The sequence below is a fragment of the Macrotis lagotis genome, chromosome 2 (assembly GCF_037893015.1).
Source record: "Macrotis lagotis isolate mMagLag1 chromosome 2, bilby.v1.9.chrom.fasta, whole genome shotgun sequence".
Classification (NCBI taxonomy): domain Eukaryota; kingdom Metazoa; phylum Chordata; class Mammalia; order Peramelemorphia; family Peramelidae; genus Macrotis; species Macrotis lagotis.
In genome coordinates, this window is record NC_133659.1 from 325,468,344 (window position 1) to 325,492,162 (window position 23,819).

General features: G+C 43.5%; 2 protein-coding genes across 2 annotated transcripts in view; one reads left to right on the forward strand and one right to left on the reverse strand.

The window, feature by feature from the left end:
- The window catches only part of PRDM4 (PR/SET domain 4), a 35,871-nt gene extending 35,818 nt beyond the window's left edge, over nucleotides 1-53 (reverse strand). The window contains exon 1 of the mRNA XM_074226781.1: nucleotides 16-53. The gene's annotated coding sequence lies outside the window, so the exon portion shown is untranslated. The remainder of the gene's footprint in view (nucleotides 1-15) is intronic.
- Nucleotides 54-8,894: 8,841 nt separating this feature from the next.
- ASCL4 (achaete-scute family bHLH transcription factor 4) lies at nucleotides 8,895-10,107 on the forward strand. The gene has a single exon (XM_074220826.1). The coding sequence runs from the start codon at nucleotides 9,405-9,407 to the stop codon at nucleotides 9,951-9,953; it is 549 nt and encodes a 182-aa protein (XP_074076927.1). The 5' UTR covers nucleotides 8,895-9,404; the 3' UTR covers nucleotides 9,954-10,107.
- The last annotated feature ends 13,712 nt before the right edge of the window (nucleotides 10,108-23,819 follow it).

The following is a 23,819-nucleotide window of genomic DNA, read 5'->3' on the forward strand; positions in this document are numbered from 1 at the left end:
CCCCTCGGGCCGCACCCGCCGAAGCGCCCGTCCGCGGCCGCCGCCTCCGCCTCCGCGTCTTTCGGACCTCCCCCCGCCCGCTCGCCACTGCCCCCCCCCACCGCTTGCTGCGCGTGCGCGCACCGAAGGGCCCTCTGGGGCAGCGGCGGGAGAGGGATCCGGGGAGAAGGGGAGGCAGCGCGGAGGAATCGAGCCCCGAGCCATCGAACCGCCGTTGCTAAGCGACGGGCGGCTGCGCCTCTCTCCCTCCGCGCCGCCGCCCTCACGCACGCGCAGTGCGCGGCCGAGGCCTGCGGCCCCTGGTGTGGGGGCACAGCCACGCGGGGCCTAGGACGGGCGCGGGAGCTGCGGGGGAGCCCCTCAGAGCCGGGGGCTCAGGACAGGGGCGTCACGGCGCAGGTGGGGTCAGAGAATGCCCACCGGAGCCCCCCCATCCCTTCCACCTTCCCAAGGGAAGCCCCCACCCCATGGGCCTGGAGACTAGAGGTGCCCATAGACAACTTTCTGAACTTCTTAGAATTTGGGATGATGCCATCATTATGGCTGCGTCTGGGATGATGCCATCATTATGGCTGCGTCTTTTTGGGGAAAGATTTTATTTCTTTTGAGTTTTGCAATTTTCCCCCCATTCTCACTCCCCCCCCCCCAAGGCATTCTGTTAGTCTTTACATGATTTCCATGGGATGTGCAGATCTCGGTGCCCTGTGATGAGAGAGAAATCATAATGGTGTTTGCATCTTATTAAGATATAGGTTGAGAATAGGTTCTTTAGTGCCAGCTCTTGAGCCAGGAGGACGGAGCAGGCCACTGGGCACAGCAGACCTGGGAGAGGGTGAGGACAGGAGCCTCGGCGCAGTCGCAGCCCACCCTGAAGCTTCAGGCAGAAGCAGATCCTGGCAGACCTTGGGATCTGATAGCACGCACACACACACACACACATGCACACACACACAGACACACGCACACACGCTACCCACAGCCTCCTACCACATACCCCACACAGCCAACCGGCTCCTTCCTGAAGACTCCTAGGACTGGGGCCTCACTGCCTCCATCAAGGGCAGCCTGTTCCACTTTTGGACACCTCTGATTGTGAGGAGGGGTCTCCTTACAGCAAACCTAATTTTGTCTCTGCATCTTCCAAGCCCAAGTCCTGGTTCTGCCCTCTTCGGGCCAAAGCAGCACCAAAGGAGCCATCCTTTCTCCATCCTAAACAAACATCCACGCGATCTTCCTATGTTGATGTTTGTCCTGCTCCACCACTTGGAGGCGGGTGATTCCATGAGAAGCACATGAGCAGATTGGAGTTGGGGTGGGGGCTGTGTGAAGTCCCCAGCCTCACTTTCTCCTCCAGAGCCATCTAGGTCCATGGTAAGACATGGATCAGGATGGCTGGAGATGGTCCTGGATGCGGGCAGGAAGACCTTGGCTTATTAAAGTGAGGTCTAGCACAGTTCTGTGTGTGTGTGTGTGTGCGTGTGTGCACATGCGCACTATCAGTTCCCAGGGTCTGCTAGGATCTGCTTCTGCCTGAAGCTTCAGGGTGGGCTCCGACTGTGGCCAAGGCACCCAGTCCTTGCCTCACCCATCACACTCGTTCCCCTCCATCTCCAGTATCTCTTCCATTCGTACACTGAAGGTCTGATCCGGACAGAGTACTGCAGAACATTAATTCTGAGGCAGCTGGGGGCACCATGGAGGGAGCTCTTAGCCTAGAGTCAGGAAGACTTGAGTTCAAATCCAACTTGACACTTGTTGTGTGACCCTGAACAGGTTTAAGGAGGGGGGAGTAGAGAAGGAAAAGCTTCCTCCTCCTAGATGTCACATTAAGACAGAATGGTTAAAAGAAGTCATCAAAAGCATAGGGAGTGTGTGTGTGTGGGGGGGGGGGTGATGGTTTTTGACAGTTTGTGACAGTTCACAGGTATTTTCCCTAGATGTCACTCAAGCCCAGGCATAGATGGATAGCCACCTCTGCCCGCCCTCCTTCGAGGGAGGCTGATAAGACACCATGGCCATAAAGCTAGCTACTTTGCTACCCTCAAAGAGGACTGACTGGGCTAGATTTATCTCTACCTATCCTTGCCTCCTCCAAATATAGTTAGTCTGGGGAAAGACATGTTAATGTCAAGTTCAAGCCACTCTCACCATCATCAGCCCTTAATGGGGAAGGAGCATTGCCATATTGGCAAAGGCAGGACTCCCTTCTCCCCCAAAACCACAACTACACCAAGGCTCTCACACACACCATCTTCCAAATATACTCATCTATCCACATGGATGGAAAACAAATCAGAGAAGTTATTATTCAGCTTAGAGTGAATGAGTCCTCCTACTGGAAGTGAGATGTCTCAGCCAGACCATGAGAGAGTTTGTTCCTGATTTGACTCGGAAGAAAATTCCCAAATCTCTAGGGTGGTAAATTGGGACTTGGGACATGGCTAAAGAAAGGGCACCTCTACGGGTTAGATTCTTCCTAGTCTTTCTTTCTTTCTAGGATCTTTCCCTCAAGATGTTGGATCTATATGGATCCCCTTGAAACTGTAAGCTGGACGAACCAAGAACCTTGCCATGCTCCTGTCGGCTCTGCTCCTCAGTTGGTCATGGAGCCCCAGATCATCAAAGAGTCTTATAGAAATAGTCTGGACCTTTGGGTCCCAAAAAGCTTCTCAAACTTCACACCTGAGAAAGATCCGTTGAAATGAGCTGAGACAAGACCATCAGGAGCTGGGTGGGAGCAGGCTCAGCAGAAGAGTGGCTCCCAAAGTCAGACTCCAGGGACTGAGAAGCAGGTGGGTGGTGAGGTTGGGCGGTTGCTCTGAGCACTTGGCAGCGATTAGAGGAAAGATATACAACAATAGCTGGAGGGGCTGGCAGAATCCAATGAAAGCTGTTTGTTTATTTTTAGAATATGAGATAGAACTGATCTAGCTTGTAGACCCTGGGAGAGAGCCAGTGGCTAAGAAGAGATGAAAGTTGAAGGAGAGGGAATGATTGGGTTAGATGATGATATTGAGGGCACAGGGAAACTTTCCCCTTTTCTTCAGAAGCAGAAATAAAAGGAAAGGAATAGGAAGTTACAGAGGGGTTTAGAGGTTCAGATTGGGGGAGCAGGGGAAGCCCAGAACATAGGGCTTCCTCTGAATTCTCCATAAACAGCAAGAGACAAGGTGAGAATTGAGAGAGGCATCGAGGTCTTGAAGAAGTCATCATATAATCACTGAAAGGAGGTGGGGTAAAGAAGAAAAGTGAAAATAAAAATTTTCAGAAAAGTTGTGGTTGAAAAGGGCCAATTGATTAACTTGAATTTATAGTGGACCTAGGCAAGCATGATAAAGTCACAGCTCAATGGTGCCATGGCCCCCGAAGCAGTAAGCCCAGAGTTCCAATCCAACCTCAGAGTTAGTAGCTGTGTGACCCTTGGGCAAGTCACTTAACCTCAGTTTCCTCATCTGGAAATGGGGATAATAACACCCCCTACCTCCCAGGGTTGTTGTCAGGATCAAATAAGATCATATCAGTTGGCGCTCCATGAATTCTTATCAACAGTTTCCAAGAGCTCGGATATATGGGTAGAGGTTAATTATAAAATAAGATAAAATATAAAGAGCACTTTGCAAACCTTAAAGCTTGAACTAAATGCTATTATTCAAAATTCCCACATTTTTAACTGTATCTCCACTTGTTCCTTCTCCAGCCTAAACACCCATGTGATCTTCATATGGTATGATGGGCATTCCATGGTAAGTGTTGAAATTACCTCACTACCCTGGTCCCCTGATGTGGGATGACCCCCAAGATGTCTTTAGATTTTGACATCCATCCTAAAAGGGGACGTCCTAAGCTCAGATGTCCTCCAAATGGATCAAGAGGATGCAACTCTCTGGTGTTCTTGACCATTTCTTTCAATGCCATCTGAAGTTGCATCAGCTTAAAAATAGTCTTTGATCACAAAATTAACAAATATGCCAAGTAAAAAGAGGATTATATTTGAATTTGTGAATGTGTTACAGTTTTTTAAAGTTTACATTAAATATAACATCTTCCGCACCAAATTACTCAACTGTCTTCTGAATAGAGAATATTGATATTCTTTTCTTTGCATTTTTAATCTTTACCCACCAAATTCACTCCCCATTGAGCCCTCCCCATAAATACAAATAAGGATTATCAAGCTAAAGAAATCAAAACATTGGGTGTGCCTGAAGATATATGTCTGCATCTCTCATCCAATATCTCTCAGGCAGATAATAGGCAACAAATATTTATTTCATATATATATATATATATATATATATATATACATATATGTATATTTGTTAAAAATAAAATCCAGAATGAAGAGCATGACATCATTCTATTTGTCAAAATTTCCCCATACACATCTTCTTTGAAAAGGTTTCTATGGGATCCATTCAGCTCTAGCTGCAACAATTATATCATTCTTGAATGTTCAAGTGCCATTCTTCTGATTCTACTCAAAAAAAAAAAAAAACCCAGGAAAAAGACGACTGAGATTTATCTAGCATTTTTTGCAAAGGATTTGTTTGCAAAATGGTTTCCACAAAGTATCTTATTTGAACCTCACAGCAAACCTATAAAGAACATATCCTTTTTTCTATTTTTTTAAGTGGAGAAAACTGAAGAAATTAGAGAAATTAAGTTAATTATATGTATGGAGGAGTGTAGGTTCAATATGTATCTACCAGGAGCATGAAATGACTACAAAACAAACAAATGCAGTCTTAGGAAGCACTGAGGAGAGAATGGCTTCTTGGACTAGAGAATGGATAGACCCATTGTGTTGTCACCTGGAAGCCCAACAGATAGTCATTTAACCTTCGATGGAAAGTGTCTAGAAGTGGAGAGTAAGAGTGAGGTCGTGCCATATGAGGAACAGTTAAAGGAACTGAAATGTTGTAATCTGGCTGGCTAAGAGAAAACACAACTCAAAGTCAAGTCTGAAAAACCATCCTGAGGAGAAAGATTAGCCATGTCCCGCTTGGCCCCCGTGAGCAGAACTAGGATGAACATGGTTCAGATAGACAAGCTTAGACTTAATGGTAACATAAGCATCTAACAGTTCCATGAAATGGACTGCCTTGGGAAGCAGAGGGCTTCCCCTCCCTGGAGTTTTTAAAATCAAAGGCTGAAAGCCCATTTGTTGGGTAAGTGTAGACGCTGTTCATTTCTACATAGGGGAGATGGTCGCAGAGCAGACAGCCTTCCAAACCTTATAACTCACAGACAGCCAAGGACATGGCTCGGACTCAGACTTCTATAACACTGAATGTTTTTTTATCCCAAATAGAGCAAAGACAAAGGAAAAGGACCTATATGTTCAAATAGATTTACAGAAGTTCTTTTCGTGGAGGCAAAGAAATGAAAATTGAGAAAATGCCGCCATCAAATGGGGAATGATCCAACAAGTTGTGGTATACGATACTGATGGAATATTACTATGCTATAAGAAATGATGAGAGCGATAGGTTCAGAAAAATCTGGGAAGATTTATATGAGGTGATGGAAAGTAAAGCGAGAAGAGCAAATATTTATCAGGGAGAGGATACTTGTTACTGGAGGGAATCAGCTCCAAGAGGAAATGAGAAGTCTATATTAAGTTTTGAAAGAAAAGGATTCTGAGGGAACAGGAGCACAGAGCAGTCTGGTGTTATAGACAGTATATCGAGTGCAGAGCCAGAAGACATGGGTTTGAATCTTGATTCTACTCCTTCCTCCTGGTGTGGCCCTGGGCACTCAAATGCCCAGATATAAAGCATGTGTGATTAAGGGAGGATAATCGTATATTGTGCAGATTTAAGACGACTCCCTGCCTTGATGAGATTACTGACATGTGGATGTCAGAGGCATACACAGGCTTACTTTTGATATGAAATTGGTTTGTTGGACTCACCATAATCAAGTGAATGTTGCCATCACTAATTAATGTTCATTTTTAGGTTTCCATAGTATTTAAAGGATTTTTTTCAACAAACTATCAGACATCTCTAACATTGCAAAATTGTTATGCTGCATAATAATTATGAAAATCAGTCAACAGTACACATCATGTACTGTATCATTTACATTTTTTTCACCTTTTGTTCTTATAACTCATTCATTGCCCACTTCCAACTGAATGTCAAGTCAATAAGCATCGATTTTCAGTCCTGTCTGACTCTCTGTGACCCACCCCATTTGAGGTTTTCTTGGAAAAGATGATTTGCCATTTCTTTCTCCAGCTCATTTTATAAATAAATTAAGGGCGGCAAACAAGGTTAAGTGACTTGCCCAATATGGCTGGATTTGAAGTAAAAAAGATGGGTGAATATTTTGTTGTATGTGGGGCATTTCTGTCTTTAGGATTACATACCTAAACAGCAGGATCCTTGGAAGAGAATCAACATTAAGTCATCATTTTTGGATTTGTTTGGTTTTTTCCCTTTTTTTAAGCCAGTTGCAAATTACATTCCAGAATGGTTGGAACAATTCACAACTCCACCAACTATGTATTAGTGTGTCTGTCTTTTCACAACCCCTCCAACATTGACTATTTCTATCTTTTGACATCTTGGCCAGTTTGCTAAAGTTTGAAGTGAAATCTTAGAGTTTTATTTCCAGTTTTCTTATATTAATGATTTGGAGAAATCTTTCAAATGTCTTTTAATAGTTTGACAATCCTCTGAGAGGTGTGTATTCATATCTAATGACCACTTATTCACTGAGTGAAAGCTCTTGGTCTTATATATTTGTATCGCAAATAAGATCAAACAAAATAATATTTGTACTGTGCCGACATAGTAGACACTTAATAAATCTTGTCCCCTTCCCTTTGTTCCCCCTTTTCTCTGAGGATTTCAAATACAAAACATAAAGTAGAGATTTCACGTTATAAAACTGAACACAAAGTAAAAGAATAGGAAGAAAAAACCCTCACATTAAAAGATCTTGAATGGCTAGGAAGGCTGAGATGGCCTTTTGATTTCATTAGCTTTATGTACTATTTTTGAATCAAAATATTTTTAAATATTTTATTTTTTACAATTGCATGCAAAACCAATTTTTAGCATTCTTTTAAAAAATGGGTTCTAAATTCTCTTCCTTCCCTCACTTCTTAATTAAAAAAAAATTCTCAATTATATACAGTTTAAACTGGTGTTTGACACAACTGTAGTAGAGAGCTCTGGATAAGGAAACCCTTCTCCTGATGAAGGTTTGTCCCTTCTCTGCAATGTATAATAATAGGAAATGGTGGAGAGGTTATGTTGAGCAGAGAGGCACTGGAAATCCAAGTCCCTATAGGATCCTGAAGTTTTCTGAGGGAGATTTTTCATTCAGAGGATCTGGGATTGAATCTGGGCTGTGCCAATTCTACCTGGATGAACTCAATGTGAGCAAATGACTTAATCAAATTGGGCCATTATTTTCTTTCTCTGAAAAATAAACCTTTTGGGTCAAGTAATTTTTAAGGTCTCTGTTAGTGGTGAACCGATGCCTGCCTCTTAGACCATCCTTGAGTTTGCCAGAAAAATCTCAGAGTTAGGTCATTAAAGGTGACCCACCTGTCACTGTCAGAGATCATTATTTCCTTTTCATTTGTCTTTATGGAAGAATTTTTCAGTAGCTTTAGGCAGATCCTCCAGAGTAGACAATGAAATACAGGTCATAAGTAAGAGTATAGTGGGGCCACACCAAGCAGAAGGTTCGTGTGCGTAGTTGGGGGGCCTGGGGCCCCCAGTGGCTTTCCTGACAAATTTGTAAAGTTGAAAATGTTTGAGAAGTGTCAGTCTCACACACACACACACACACACACACACACACACACACACACACAACCTACCCCTGGACACTGCTGATACAATTAGGCTTTAGAGGACTTTCATCTTCAAAGGCCTTCACTTCCACAAATGGACTAATTAGTCATTTTGGATTGAGCGGCAAAAAGTCAACTCTTCAAAGTCATCCTGGCTTCTCCCTGGAACTGGGGCTCCCTGCCTTTTATGTAGAGCATTTTCACCCCCAAGGGGAAATAAATTATCTGTGTGTGTGTGTGTGTGTGTGTGTGTGTGTATGTGTGTGTGTGTTTAAACATTGAAAAGAAAGGAAATAACTTCCTGCTCTCTATGGAAGGACCAGGTCTTTGGATTCTGGGTGGGATTACAGGAGGTCGGGGAACTGCACTTAAGGATGTTTACAGTAAGCAGGAGAAATGGCTGGCGGCAGTTGTTTCTGTGGGGCCTTTTGATGGTTTTCCTTCCACCCCCCACTTTCTTTCCTCTCTCATTTTCTCTTTCTTGCCTTTTTTTTCTTTCTATTACTTCATCTTTTTCTTGTCTTTCTCTTTTGTTTCATTTTTTCTCTTGCCTTTTCTTTCCCTCATTTTCTTTTCTCTCTTTTCTCCCTTTCTTCCTCCCTTCCTTCCTTCCTTCCTTCCTTCCTTCCTTCCTTCCTTCCTTCCTTCCTTCCTTCCCTGCTCCCTTCCTGCCTTCCTTCTACATTGACAATATATTTGGAAGAAAAGGAAGAAAATCCCTAGAAGTAGTCATATCTAAAAAAAAAAAGCAAGCATTCCTGCCTCCTGTAAAGGTGACTAATTGGGCCTAGATTCCCCCCGGCAGCCCATTCCTGCCACAGGACCTCTCCTTGGCCCCTTTAAACTGGACAAATGAGGAGCTGTCTGAGGCCGGGGCGGCAGCCCTGCTCTCGTTCCCCTGGGGTCCCCCTGGTTTGACACACCTTACAACCACAAGAGAGCACTCTTCCCTTTGATGATTCTCCCCCCCCCCCACCTCCCTGGGAATGAAAGAGCCAGTTTCCAGTTTGCAAACAGTCTAAGAGCTCTTCCCATTAGCCTTGAACACCAGAAACCACAAAGGCTCCAGTTGGGTCTTGATTTTCCAGGAGAAAAGCCTCCAGCGAGCTCTCTCTCGACCTGCCGGCGGATCCTCGGGTTCCTGGGTGGGGCTCCCCCCAACCTGAACATTCCTCCCCAAGACCTGGACTCAATGGATTATCATCATTGACAAGCACTGGTAGCCTGGGAGGATTACTTTGTGTTGGGTGTGAACTGGCATTTCCAGGCTGACGGACAGAATGGAGGGGACCCTTTGTTAGCTTTTGCAATAAGAAGCTCAGAGAGGGGGAAAGGTGGGTTTAAAGGATGGATTAGTGGTCCCGAAAACCTTGCCTACCAACTCAGCTCAGTTCCTTATATAAAGGACCTGCAAGTAGAATGAACTTGTGAAGTCATGGAACATTGCCTTGAGACCCCCATGGGACCTTGGGTTTGCTGATGCCCTTTGGGACCCCAGACTCCCAGTGTGGTGGGCTTGCCTTCAACCTCTCCAGACAACATCAATTGGGAAGACTTGGAAACTTTTGGGGACTCATTTTTTTTTCAGCAAATGATGGAGAGCAATAAGTCTGATGGCACTTTGAAAAAACTCCCATGCCACCTTACTGCCACATCCATGGGCATGCCAGGGAATCTGTCTTTGGGAGAACCCTTTCATGTCTCCTTCCACTTGGACAGTGCTTACTGGGACAGGGCCTACTACAGGGGCTGCTCGGGAAGATTCGCCTACTTTCCTCTGCCCGGCCAGCTCGGAGTGTTGGATTGTGCCTTTGAACCAGCCTTCATCCAAAAACGGAATGAGCGGGAGCGGCAAAGGGTGCGCTGTGTGAACGAGGGATACGCTCGCCTGCGGGACCACCTCCCCAGGGAGCTGGTGGAAAAGCGCCTCAGCAAGGTGGAGACCCTCAGAGCTGCCATCAGCTACATCAAACATCTCCAGAATTTACTCGACTGTCATTCTCTAGGAACATGCAGTAAAGCCAAGGAGAGCCCCACCTTGTCCAGTGCTGGCCCCAGACCAGAGTGCAACAGCGATGGAGAGTCCAAGGCCTCTTCTATCTCTTCTCCATACAGCGAGTGTGAGGAGGTTTGCAGCTAGGAAGCATCATCTGGGGGCAAGGGCATTTTTTTTCCTGAACCAGTTGAAACATTTTCCTACCTATTTGTGAAAAACTCACCCAGGGAGTTTCCATTTTGGTGGTGTTTCTCCTTCAGGTCAAGATATTCAAAGGAAAATAAAAGAAATGACTGCATCAGTGGGGAAACAAAAGGTATTTTTGTTCTTTTGCTCTGAGGTTCCCCCCCGCCCTTATATAATAAAACCCACAACTAAAAGGGATTGCTAAAGTAATGTCTTTTCCTGTATATCTTTCTCTGAGAAGCATGGGGGGTTAGAAAGTAGCAGGTCCATTCCTGTTAATACCCTCTCGTCCTAGGAGAAGAAGATTGGACAGGTTAGGAAAGGGATAAGACAGGCTGCCAACACCAGGAGCCCCAGACCCAGTCATTATTCTAGAAACTTGAAAAACTAACACCTGGAATTCCCATCTGGTAAGAGATGATGGCAAATCATAGCGAGAGATGGATGGACAATGAAAATAGGAAATCCTTCTGAGGAGAACTCCTGCCGGAATGCTTCTCTGTGTGAATGAGGTTAGGACCCTCTCAGATCCATGGTTCTGGTGACAGTGACCTAAAGCAGACAACTCAGAGCTCATTTGTTAGAGCAGGCGCCGGATTAAAACTGAGGATGAGCTGGGTGGGAAGTCCTTCTACAAGTTGCCTGTTAGGATCCTGCTTTGTGAAATATTGTGCCCTTGGGAATTTTGCAGTATGGAAGAGAAAATAAAATATCTTAGAATGTTAATGATCTCTCTTTGAAGTGGGGGTAATCTTTGAAGATGGGGAGAAAAATGCATTTGGAAATTTCTTTCCCTCCCCTCTTTTCATCATTGGGCTCCCACTTCTCTGGGGAGGTGGATCCTCATTCCTTCATTTTCTCTCCCTAAGTTTTGATTAAACTAAAAAGTTGCCCCATGGTGACCCACTGAAGTAACTGGATGTGGCTTTTTGATGGTTGCACTGTTCTGGGGAAATAGAAGAAAAAGTTTGACGGAGGCAGCGGGGCAGGGCAAAGGAGAGGGCACAGATTTCCAAGTTTCTCCTGTTATGAAGACTCAGTGAAATTATCCACTTTTCCTTACATAAAACGAGCAGGATAAACTGAGGCTTACGTGAAATGCTAGGACCCAGAGAAGTTAAAGAGAACTCAGTTTAAGTCCCTGTCCTGCTCTTTATTAGCTGTGTATCTTCTCAGGGAAGGGCCTCAGGGGGTTAGGGTTGGAATACGTAGGGGGTTCTTAACCTGGGGTCTGTGAAACTGTTTTTTAAAAAAGGCTCACTGTATTTCATTAGAATTGGTTTTCTTTGTAATTCTGTGTGTTTTGTTGTATGAATTTAAAAACAATTCTGAGAAAGGGTCTAGAGACTTCACTAGAACAAATGCTACAGGGGTCCAAGACACACTTGCCCTACACCAAGAAATCAATAGGGTCCCTTCCCAGCTCTGAATCATGTTATATGTCTGATGCCATGGAGGACTGGAAGTCAATCTCCCACCTTCAACTTTGTTTTCTGATGTTCCCATAATGGCAACGATTCCTTGTGGAAGAAGCTCTATGACAGGGTCCCCCAGAGAGCCAAGGCTGGCTACAGCTTTTTACTCCAGAGCTTGATTTTCTCAGGTATTAGGATGCTTGATTAGGAGAACAGTCTAACAGTTACCTCTTTGGGGGGAGGAAGACAGAGACAGATAAGACAGATAGACAAAAGAAAAACAGGGCGGCGGGGGGCTGAGAGAGAGAGAGAGAGAGAGGAGAAAGGAGGAGGAAGAGGGAGGGAGGGAAAGGAGGAAGGTAAAAGAGGGATGGCAAGCCAGGGAAGAAAGGAGGTAGAGAGAACTGATAAAGGAGGGAAGGAGAGACAGAGAAACCGTGGAGAGAGAATTCAGCCACATCTTTCTGATGACGGGCAGTCTCATCCATTGATGTGCATATAGTCGTAGCAAAAACCAGACTAGCTAAGTACTTAGAAGCTCATAATCTCAGGGTGATGAATGTAGACGCAGCAGTGTCTATCCAAGACTATATTACTGAATCATAGGGGGTCTGTTTGTTGTCTGCAGCCGAGGAGAGATCAAAGGATTGAAAACCTAGAAGGGGAAGGGTCCTTATCTAGTCCAATCTCCTAATTTTACAGATGAGGAAACTGAGGCTGAGAGGAAACGTCACTTGCTCAAATAGGTAGTAAGCTTTAGAGGCAGGGTCTCTAGTTCCAGTGCCAGTGCTGTTTGCCAAGGTCACATAGACAGGATGGAGCAGAGCCAGGACTCAAACTCTGTGCTCATCCTAATGTGTGTTGGAGCATTGCCATGGCACTCAGTCAGTCGTCTAGGAGGTGCCATGTACTGCACTATGTGCTGGCATGTCGAGTGAATCTAGAGTCAGAGACCTTGGTTAAAGTCTTGACATTGGCACTATCTTTGTGACCTTGAGTAAGTCTCCTCAACTCTTTGGGCCTCAGTTTCCTTCTCTGTAAAAGGAGAGGTGCCCTCAGAGGTTCCTTCCAGCTTTAAATCTAGATCCTTTTTTACATGGTGTTGTAGATCAGGGGGAAGTGAGAGAGAAACACTGAATTATTCTGAATACGGAATGTTAGACCCACTGCCTATGTTCACTGCTGCCTCACTTGTGTTTTTCTATCCCCAATGTCTAGTATACAGTAGGCGTTTAATAAATGCTTGTCGCTGAATAGACTAATAACAAGTTGGGTTGGGGTGGCTCCCATTATTTGGTATAACTACTGATTTTCAACTATTACTACGCAGACAAACATCTCAGAATAATAATTCTGGTCGCAAGACTTTGTTTTGTCTTGAGAACAGCAGGTCTTTGGCTTGCATTCTAATACATGATAATTATGATGATAGATATAAAATTACTTTTGTTTTCTTTATATAGATTCAGTTCCCTCCACTAGCCCCTCCCCAACACATCCTGTTTCTTTCTCCAGGGACGATGCTACTCCCCCCAAAAGGAAGGTCAATTGACAGAACCTGTGTATGTTGTATTTACTAATTAAAAGCATGCCTGCCTTATCTTGCTGTCTGGGGGCTGGAAGAGAGGATATTTGACCAAGTCTCTGAGTGTCTGGAGAGTTTTTAATGTGGCTTTGTTTTGGTAAAGAGCCCAGACTCTATACATTCAGGACAAGGTCATGACCATGAGAAACACTTTGGGGAATTTTAAAAATTAATGTAACTTTTCTTTAAAGAGAACTGAGTCTGGAGGAGACCTTCCTGATAGATCTCAGTACAAGAATGAAATATTTAAGGGTCCAACTTTGGATGCCCTGGACCTCCAAAATTGCCAAGGGCCTCCTCTAGTCAAGGAGATGGGGAAAGGAGGCAGAGAGACTAAACTCACCAGGAGTGAGCCTTCTGTTAAACAGAAAAGTGGGGAAAAATAAATTCCCTGGAACTTTCCAGGTCTGATGAAGAGTCAGGGGACTTGGGTGCAAGTCTCAGATCTGATCCTCTGCAGTTCAAAAATATTACAAGGGGCGGCTAGGTGGCTCAGTGGATAGAGTACCTGAGTTCAAATCCAGCCTCAGACACTTAATAATGACCTAGCTGTGTGGCTTTGGGCAAGTCATTGAATCCCATTGTCTTGCAAAAACTAAAAAAAAAAACAATATTAGAGGAAGCGTTACCAGTCTTGGAGTCTGGCTCTGAATCCTGCCTCTGACAATGACCAGAGCCAGAAGGAGCCTTGGTGCCATCTTCATCTACTTCAACCCCCTCATTTTACAGGGGAGGAAACTGAGGCACAGCTAAGCATGAATCCACAGCTACAAGTGGCCCAGCTGGGTGAATAAGAATAATGGCTAACATTAAGCATTTTCTCTCATTTGGAAGATATTATTATCCTCATTTTACATGTGAAGAAACTGAGGCCAAGAGGTTACATAGCTAGTAAGTCAGAGAATAGTGTCTATGACTCCATGTCTAGTGTTTTTATCATATGTTCTTCTGGGAGCTTTCTAGGAAGAGAAAAGTAGTCATGAAAATTCAGTATGAAATAGGCAGTTAGATGCTACAGATTTGGCCTCAGACACTAGCTGTATGATCTTTAACTCTGCCTTAGTTGACGTACATACCGCCAAGCTCAAATAACACAAATCCTTTCAGGGAACCATGGGGGAGATTGGAATTCTTTGTGACTCAATCATTTTAGAGAAACTTTATCTTTCCTTTCCAGTTGGCATGCACCCAACTCTCCAGATCTCCATCTCTCTTCAGCCCGTCCTTTGTCACAAGTTGTAACAAACGTTCATACATCATCTGAAAAAGAACTTTGTATATTTTTTGAAATTTTTTTTCTTGATATCTTTTGTTTTCACATTACCTTCCTTTCCTAAACTGTCCCTGATCCTCCCACCCAGAGAGTTGCCTCATAATTATAACAGAATATAAAAAAGGAAGATAAAAAAGGTTGGTCAACAAAGCTAAACAACATCTCTGTGGGTGCAGTGTTCCACACCTAGAGTATCTGATGGTACTTCACCTTTTAGGTAAAGAAGGAAGGTGGTGATTCTTATATCTGAACTTTCTGGGCCAGACTTGGTCATTGAATGTGCCTTGAAGGTACCAATGTATAAAGATACATTTAAATGGGTCCTTCAGAACCATGTCTGCACCTCTTTTTAGGTACAAATTTATTTTATTTAATCTCAGTACCAGAAGGAAATTCTTTTCATTCTCCCTGATTCATTTTTTCACACACCACAGAAACTTCTCCTTCCACCCCCCACCATGGTCTTGTCAGCTAAGGACCTCACTTCTTCCTTTGTTGAACTAATGAAGGCCATTCATCATAAACTCCATCTTCTCTCCTCGTCTCAAAACCCCCTTTTCATCATCCCCAACTCCAGCTTTTCTCTGATAATCAGGCAACTCAAGGCCAATCCCTCATATAGAGATTGAACCTATTCCTTTCTGATTTCTCTTGCAGTTTGACCCCTTAATCTTCCTCCCTTTCCCCCTAATTATCAATCTCTTCCTATCTACTTGTTTCTCCCCCATGCTTTTAAGATTCATTGAAATTTTAAAATTTCTTTTTTAATCATTATAAACTTGATGAACATCTACAAACACGAACATTTCCTTACTCCTAAAAAAGGAAATAAAACAGGAAAAAAGGATTGTATATGACATAGCACAGCTAAGACAGTTACATGGCATGGAGGATAGAGTACTGGATCTGGAATCAGACTCATCTTCCTGAGTTCAAATCCAACCTCAGATGCTTATCAACTGTGTGACCCTGGACAAGTCACTTCACTTTTTGTTTCCTTATCTGTAAAATGGTTTGGAGAAAGAAATGATAAACCCCTTTATTATCTTTGCTAAGAAAACCCCAAATGGGGTCACCAAGAGTTGGACTCAACTAAAACAATTGATCAACAGCAAAGCTCCAACACACTGCCCTCCTTGTCTGTCTCCCTTTCTGCTAGTTTTTGTGTACTTTAAAATGTTCCTGAAAAAGGTGTCCGGAGGTGACAATTCCAATTCCCACCCACACCAGCATGGTGGTCCCTGGGGGGGGGGGGCAACTTCTCTGTCCCCTCAGAGTTCTAGGGGCTATACTAAGGGTTTGGAGGAACTGTTTTTCCCTCATCCTGTAGAGTTTATAAGCCCCCATCCATGTGTTTCCAGCTAAAAATCAGTTTAGTCAGCCAGCCTGAAATATCTATTAGAAAGGAACATTAATTACATTGACATGGTAAGAAACATTCCCACTAAAAATCTGTGATAGAGGCAGCTAGGTGGCACAATGCATAGAGTACCACCCTGGAAGACCCGAGTTCAAATCCAGCCTCAGATATCTGATATTTAGATATCTGATATTTAATAGTTGTGTGACTTTGAGCAAGTCACTTAACCCCATTGCCTCTCTCTCTCTCTCTCTCTCTCTCTCTCTCTCTCTCTCTCACACACACACACACACACACACACACACACACACACACAAACCTGACAAGAACAGCTAAAAAGTTTGTGACATACTCTCTAGAACAATCAGGAAACATTAAGTGCCTACTGTGTGTCAGTGCTAGGGATATGAAAAGAGGTTAAAGAGCCTGGCCCCATAAGCAAAAGAACCCTAAAGGAGCTTATAATCTATTAGAGGAGACAACCTACAAGCAAAGAAAGCTATTTATGGGATAAATAGAGAATAATTAGGAGAAGGAAGACACTAGAATTGGGGGGATTATGGAAGGGATAGACTATAGAGTCCAGGGGAAGCTAGGCTCATAATTACTAGTAACTGCGAGTCCTTTTCATCTTTTCTAGAGCTGCTCAAGACATGCTCTTAGGTATGGTCTCATTCTTCTTTGGGTTCCTTGTGGAGCCATGAACTACAATCTGTCTGCCCTTGGCTTCCATTGCAACCCTACCCTCAACTAATCCAGGGACACCACTAGGATGCCTTGGACCTCCAAAATTGGCAAGGTCCTCCTCTGGTCAAGGAGATGGGGAAGGAGGCAGAGGGAGGGGACCTACGTCTAAAGCTAAAGGGCTCCCATTTTCCCTAAGAGACTGCTCGAGGGAGCTAGCTGGAACACTCTCTCTTTATTTGGCGTTTCCTGGAATATGAATCTCTCTGCCAGATACTCTAAAAACTTAGATTTGTGTCCTGGTCTGTTTTATAGATGACTCACCAGGGTATGCCTGCATATCTTCAGTCAATCCAAACAGTCTTCCCAATAACTACCCTAATGCGTCCAAGGACATTTTCCATTTAATCTAAATGGACTGATTGGTTGAGTGAATCTTAGTCTCACCCTAAGGTATCTGGACATCTTACCCCATGCTCATTGAATTCACTCAATCAATACATCCTTATATATCATTGACACTCTTTCATTTCTTTAATCATTCTCCCTCATCCCCCCATTCTCATTGTCTTGTGAATAAATCCCTTAATTCATCACATAGCATAGTGCCCTTACTCAGCCATGATTTAGAATTTAGGGTCTGGAAAGACCATAGCTGAGATTGATGGACCTTACTTTGTCCCAGGTGCTGTCACAGATTCTTGCCATCCTTTTGTTGGTCCTGAGGACTCACCTTGTTTTTCAGCTTCCCGGTCAAACTAGGGAAGATGTTGGTGTTCTGGGTCAGCAATTCCAAGATCTAGCCGACCATGCCAACAAAGGTGGGCAGCACCTTTCAAAAACTTTCTAAACTGGGATTGTCTAGAAAGATTGGATTTCTTCACCCCTTCCTCTCCTCAGATAAAAAGCCCCCAAGTATATCTTGGTCAGGTTCATGATCCCATTTGTCACCCAGAATATGAACTCTGACAAAAATGGGGACCCCAGAAACCATTCTCTGTGGAGCAATTATGTTTCCCTTGAGCAAGAGTTCTGACTTTATCAATGGTCCAAGAGCCAAATGCATCATTTTTCAATTGGGTGAAGGAGCACTTGGGAAGAAGGAGGAGAAATACAATTGCTTTTGAGTCCTTCTCTTTGTCCATTAAATTATAGAACTGTTTCCAGTTCTTTGATGATTCTCACTGTGAGTCTCTTCAGAAAGTTGCAGGCTCTTCTGGGTGGTGAGATTGTTTTTTAATCCTCAAGCTGCAATTTTACTGGGTCCTTTGGTAAAGACCTGTCAGCGGCCTTTTCATGTTCCATTACTCATTGTCATTAACCGTGGCCAAATTGAAACCGCAGGGACCACAGAAGGAAGTATATCCAGACAGTAAAACCATCCCAACTGGTTTAGACATTTGAAGCAGGCAATGGGGGTAGGGGGGAGAAGGGCACACCCTTCGAAAGCCTCTCCTTTCTCTGATGATTTTCTGACACTGAAAAAAAGGAAGACAAAGAAAGCTTACTAATGAAGCAGAAAGGGGGATCAAGAAATTCATCAAATCAAAGCCCCCTCCCACCCCCAGCTTCAGGAAGATCAATGGCTCCCTCATCCACATAGTTCACAATGTTGGGGCCCAGGGCAGGGGCTGGGAATTATATCCTCAAATCAACTTTGTGAGTCATAAGGTAGAAATTTTAAAAAGAATAATGAAGACAAAGGCAGAGATGAGACTCTGGGACATTGGAACTTCATTTGTGGAGAGAGTTTGTTTACTGATCCATTAGGGTAGAGACTCTTGGGATGGAATGAGGATGCCCCTGGCGCTGACCTGTGGAGGGGCTGAGTTGACTTTTGCCTCTTGTGATCGTTTTAAGGTCCTTCCCAGCTCTGATGTTACTTCTTAAGGTCTAAAATTCCTCTCAGTGTTGAATTTCTATTGAAAGGGTTCTTCCAGCTCTGAGATTAGTGACTTAAGCAGAAGAAGAACTAGGTTGGAGTGACTGAGGCTGTATCACAGAAGCCAACATCCCCAAGGGGCTACACCGCATCACCCACCTGGATTTCCATCATTTTAGGGTCCCATTGCCCATACCGCCCTACTGAGGCTTGGCAGATAGGACTTCATCGCTTCCTCCTCCAGGAAGCCTTCTTGGCTTAGCTTGGGCATCCCACCATGGCGTAGGGGTATAGCTAATAAATGTTCAACAACCATCTTTCTAGGGAGAAATAAAGTAATTAAACGTGACACACTTTTAAATTTAATTTGCATTATTCATTTCTTTCTGATCACTTTCCTAAGCCTTGATAAACAATAAAACAAGAGTTAAGTGTTGATTTGTAGAGTTTTCCAATGTCCAAGATGTAAAAGGTCACACTGAAAATATAACAGTGAGCTCTAGCACATTGTTGGGTGTGCAGGATACTCAAAATCACATACCAGCCCTGTTGTCAGGAGGACCTGAGTTCAAATTCAACCTCATACACTTGATTACCTAGCTGTGTGACCTTGGGCAGGTCACTTAACCCCACTGCCTTGCAAAAAAAAAAAGATACCCAGAATCAGTCCAGGGAAATTGAAGTGAAGGCAGCTTGTGCTGATCACAGACTTGACCACTCCTGTCCCCCAACATTAAACCCACCCCCTAGACACCATCCTCTTTTGTTCTGTTTCCATTGTACTACTGTGACTATCTTTTGAGAAACGATAATAGAATTAGAGTCAAGAATGTTAGTTAGGATCACTTCATTATCTCATGGCCACATACTGGGAAGCTGTGGCTTGACAAGTCACTACACCTCTCTGGGCCTCAGTTTCCTCATCTGTAAAATGAGAAGTTTAGACTAAAGGATATCCAAGATTCCTTCCTTAGGATTTTTCATCTTTTCATTGTCTGGGGCTCATAACTTTTCCCCTAAAACATCTTTTGGTACTCACCCTAAGACTAGCTGGTCCTTTGACACCCAGGACCAGGGAGAGTTTAGCCAATCAATCAGTCAATATTTGGCCATTATGCAGGAGCAGCTAGTGTAGTGAATAAAATATGGGCCCTGGAATCAGGAGGACCTGGATTCAAATCCAGCCTCAGACATGTTATTAGCTGTGTGACCCTGGATAAGTCATTTAATCCCAGTTATCCCCCCCTACCCCCAGCACTATGTTTAGGTCCAGTGCAGATATACAAAAAAAGAGACAAAAGTGGGAAAAGTAAAAATATCAAGATATTTCAGTAGTACTAATGTCCCTGTCCATACATAGCTCACAATCTAAAGGGAGAGACCTTTTAAAACTTCCCATTAAACAATGATCTCTGCCTCTTTCAGGCTCACAGGATCACAGATGCTGTCTCTGGTCTGGATCTACACCCCTGGTCTTGCCCTGTCCCCTTTCTGGAAGTTTCTCTATGGGCAAGTTTACATTTTGAACATTTCCTTGCCTCTTACTGCCTCTTGTTGCCTCTTGTGACCTTTTTAAGGTCCTTCCTGGCTCTAATGTTATGTCTAAAAGTCTAAAATTCCTCTCAGTATTGAATTTCCATTGAAATGGTTCTTTTTAGTTAGATCTTAGTTAGGCCTTATAGACCAGCCCTTGAGGTTTTCCTGCCTGTGATCTTGAGGAGGGAAAAACGAATCAGACAAGACTGAAGAGAATTGGAAGGATCCAGATGGAGTGAGGAAAGCATAGTATAACATGGGTATCTCCAGTTTGAAGGTAGCCTCTTACAAGATTATCATTCGGTTGGATCCAATTCCATTGAATATTTATTTATTTATTAAATTAAATTAAAATTTTAAATTTATTTTTATTAATTTATTTTGAATTTTACAATTTTCCCCTAATCACGTTTCCCTCCCCCACCCCCACCCCCAGAAGGCAGTCTGTTAGTCTTTACATTGTTTCCATGTTGTACATTGATCTCAGTTGAATGTGATGAGAGAGAAATCAGATCCTTAAGGGAAAAAAATAAAGTATAAGAGAGAGCAGAATTACGTGAATATTTATTTTTAATAGTAGCATTAATAATAACTAGGGTTATAAAACACTTTACAAACATCTCATTTATTCCTTCCAACAACTTGCTAATATCATCCTGTTATCCAGATGAGAAAGTTGAGGCAGGTGGAGGTTAAGTGACTTACCTAAGGTCATACAGCTAGGTGGAATTTGAACTTAAGCCTTCCTTACTTGAATAGCATGCCAGGTCTGAATTCAAGAAGACTTTTTTTTTTAGTTCAAATCCAGCCTTAGACAATCACTAGTGGTAAGACCCTGGACAAATCACACATCTGCCTCAGTTTCCTCATCTGTAAAATAAGCTGGAGAAAGAAATGGCCAACTACTGCTATCTCTTTTATGGAGTGTGAAGTTAGCTTCTTTTTGATGGAATTAGAATAGCTTTCCATTGGGCTTTCCAGGGAGAGACTGACCCTGGTGGCCTTTCAAAAGACAAGATACCCTCTCTAGAATGAGGACCATGAAAGGCAGGGGCAGGAAGCAGTTTCGAGGAGTGTGCCCCTGGCAGCAGAGAATAGAGCTAATGGGGCACTCAAGTTGCAAACTGAGGACTCCCCGCTTACCTCCCCTGGGTAAAGGTCTAAAATTCCTCTCAGTGTTCAATTTCTATTGAAAGGGTTCTTATTAGTTAGATCTGATAGACCAGCCCTTGAGGTTTTCCTGCCTGTGATTTTGGGGAGGGAACCCCCCCCCCTTACCTCCTCTTTTGGGAGGACGAGAACGAGGTGGGAGAAACAAGGACACCAAGGTATTGTAGTGATACTAAAGGCATCTAAGTCCTTTACACGTGTGCCTCTTTGCCATCAAAATCCAAGTTTGTGCCACTGATGGTGCGTACATTTGAAGAACAGCGCACCCCACGTTTAAGGGGGCAATTTTTATGGCTCCATATAAATGATGGTGATGTTTGTCCTTCATTCTTGAAGACCATGACATCAGGGAGGTGATGCCAGGACAAGCACGTGAATTGGATTTGAGTTAGGGGGATACTGTGCAAGTCACTGGCCTTACTTTCTCCTCCAGTGGCCCGACAGGAATCGAGATGACTGGAGATGGCCACGGAAGTGAAGCTATCCGGGTCAAGGGACTCGTCCAAGATCATACAACTAGTAAGTGCCAAGTGAATGAGGCTGGATTTGAACTCAGGCCCTCTGACTCTAGAGCTCTATTCACCTATAAATGCTAGTTATTGTCATTACCATTATTGTCATTATTATGAAGTGGGAAATGAGTTCTCTCTGTTAATGCTATTATTAGTGAAATGAGTGGCGAATGAGTGACACAGACAATATCAGCTAAAGCAATTCAAATGGGGGGAGAGAGAGAGACTGTGTGTGTGTGTGTGTGTGTGTGTGTGTGTGTGTGTGTGTGTGACAGAGACAGAGAGATAGAGACAGAGAAGAGTGAACCAGATTTATTATTCTCCTAACATAAGATATTATGTAGAGGAGGCAATTCTATTTACAGGACTGAGCATGGAACAGGAATCCTAGAGATGGTGCCGGTGGAGATAAGTCAGCTCTGGGTGATGTGTCCTGGCCATGCTCACCCATTCTCCACCCTCCTGAAGCTTGTAAAAAGAAAGGTATGCGAATGAGTCAATGGGCAGGTCCCCATGACCCTTGGCTATAAATAATATCAAAGAACTGTTAGTTCCATCAGCCATCCTCAAACATATGGAACTATATCCCCCAAGAGAATAATAAGCTCAAGGAGAGCAGAGCCTAGAACGTAGTGTGCACTTAATGCAAGCTTATTGATTGGAACTGCAAGGGGCTTCAGAGGGCTGCTCTAACTCTCCCGTTTTACAGATGAGAAAATTGAGGTCCGCAGGGTTTCACCCAGGTAACAAGAGGTGACTGACCCAGGAGGTTGAACCTAGATCTACTTATTTCAAATGATTTGCCCAGGCTCTTGTTTTTCTAACTCCATGCAATGATAGTTTTTACCAATCAGGCTTTTTTTGCAAGGTTTTTAAGTTTTAAAATTGTTCTCCTTCCCTCTTGCTTAGACTCCACAGTTCCTTTTCTGGATATGGATGGCATTTTCCATCACAAGTCTTTTAAAATTGGATTATTGTACTGCAGAAACGAACAAATCCAGCAAGATTGATCATCAGCCCATGCTGCTGTTAGTGTCTATGGAAATCCCATCCCTCATGGTTTCGTATGGAATAGAACTCCATAATATTCACATGCCACAACTTGTTCAGCCATCCCCAAGTTGATGGGCATCTCCTCAACTGCCAGTTCTTTACCACAACAACCAGAAATGCTATGGATATGTTTGTCCATGTAGGATTTTTACCCTTTTCCATGATCTCTTCAGTATACAGACCTAGTAATGACATTGCTAGAGCAAAGAGTTCACGCAGTTTTATTGTATAATGTATTTCTTTTCATATGATCATTTCTAAAAGGGAGACCAAACCAAAGGGCTACCTGAACCATCCAAGCCTTCTCCCTTAAGAAGAGATGGTGGTGCTTTGATGGCTGCAGATGATTAGCTATAGCTAACATTTATAATAATCTTAACTATGTGCTCAGCTCTTTACAAATATTACCTGGGAGCCTCACAACAACCTTAGGAGGCATCTTCTCTTATTATCACCATTTTACAGAAGAGGAAACTGAGGCTAACAGAGATCAAATGACTTGGTCAGAGTCGAATGGCTAATAGGTCTCTGAGGCTAGATTTGAACTCAGGTCTTCCTGAGTCCTCACTCAGTGCTCTATCCACAATACCAGTTAGCTGCCCCGTAACAAAGAAATCTGCATGTTTAGCGAACTCTCTCTTGTTTAATAATGTTGGTTTTTAATTTAGAAGTAAATGGGTCTGATCATTTTAAAAGCAGGGGCTGGGTTTTTAACGTCAGTGGGAGTCTGGGGGGAATGAAAGGAATGAAGTTGCTGGCCCCACAGCCATCTCCATGAGGTTGGTCCAGCTTGTAAAGATAATTTACATTCTGGAAGAGGAGAAATGGAACAGATGGCAGATGTCCTTCATTGGGAACAATTAACAGCAATTAGGGTCCAACAATCACCAGGAAGATATTAAAAACGTAATTACACCTGACTCCCTGCAGAGCCCTTAAGATGAGCTGGGGAAGGTTGGAGGAGAACTGGGAAGACAGCCTGGGGCATCTTGTGGCTGAGGGAAGAGATGAGAGAAGATTTGTTTGGAAACACAAGCATGGCAGATTGAGACCTGTGGGATGGAGAGGTTTGGTTTGCATCTCTAACCCATATCTCAGCCAAAATATTCATCTGCTGCCAAACAGAGTTTCTTAATAGCAGGCTCACTCAGGAATTCTTAGCCTGGGTCTGTCCCTGTATAGACTACAGCAGGTCTGAAACATCAAATGGGGAAAAAATGACACCTTTGCTTCTTTGTGATCCTATTGTTTTATTTTGTTTATTTAAAAACATGACTGTGTACTCCATGACTGGAAGGTCTCCTCTCTCCCCCACTTTCTTTGTCTCCCCATTGCTTAGCAGAGAGGTATAGAG

Excerpts from the sequence above, each read along its gene's own strand:
- ASCL4 (XM_074220826.1), top strand. The coding sequence starts at position 9,405 with ATGATGGAGAGCAATAAGTCTGATGGCACTTTGAAAAAACTCCCATGC.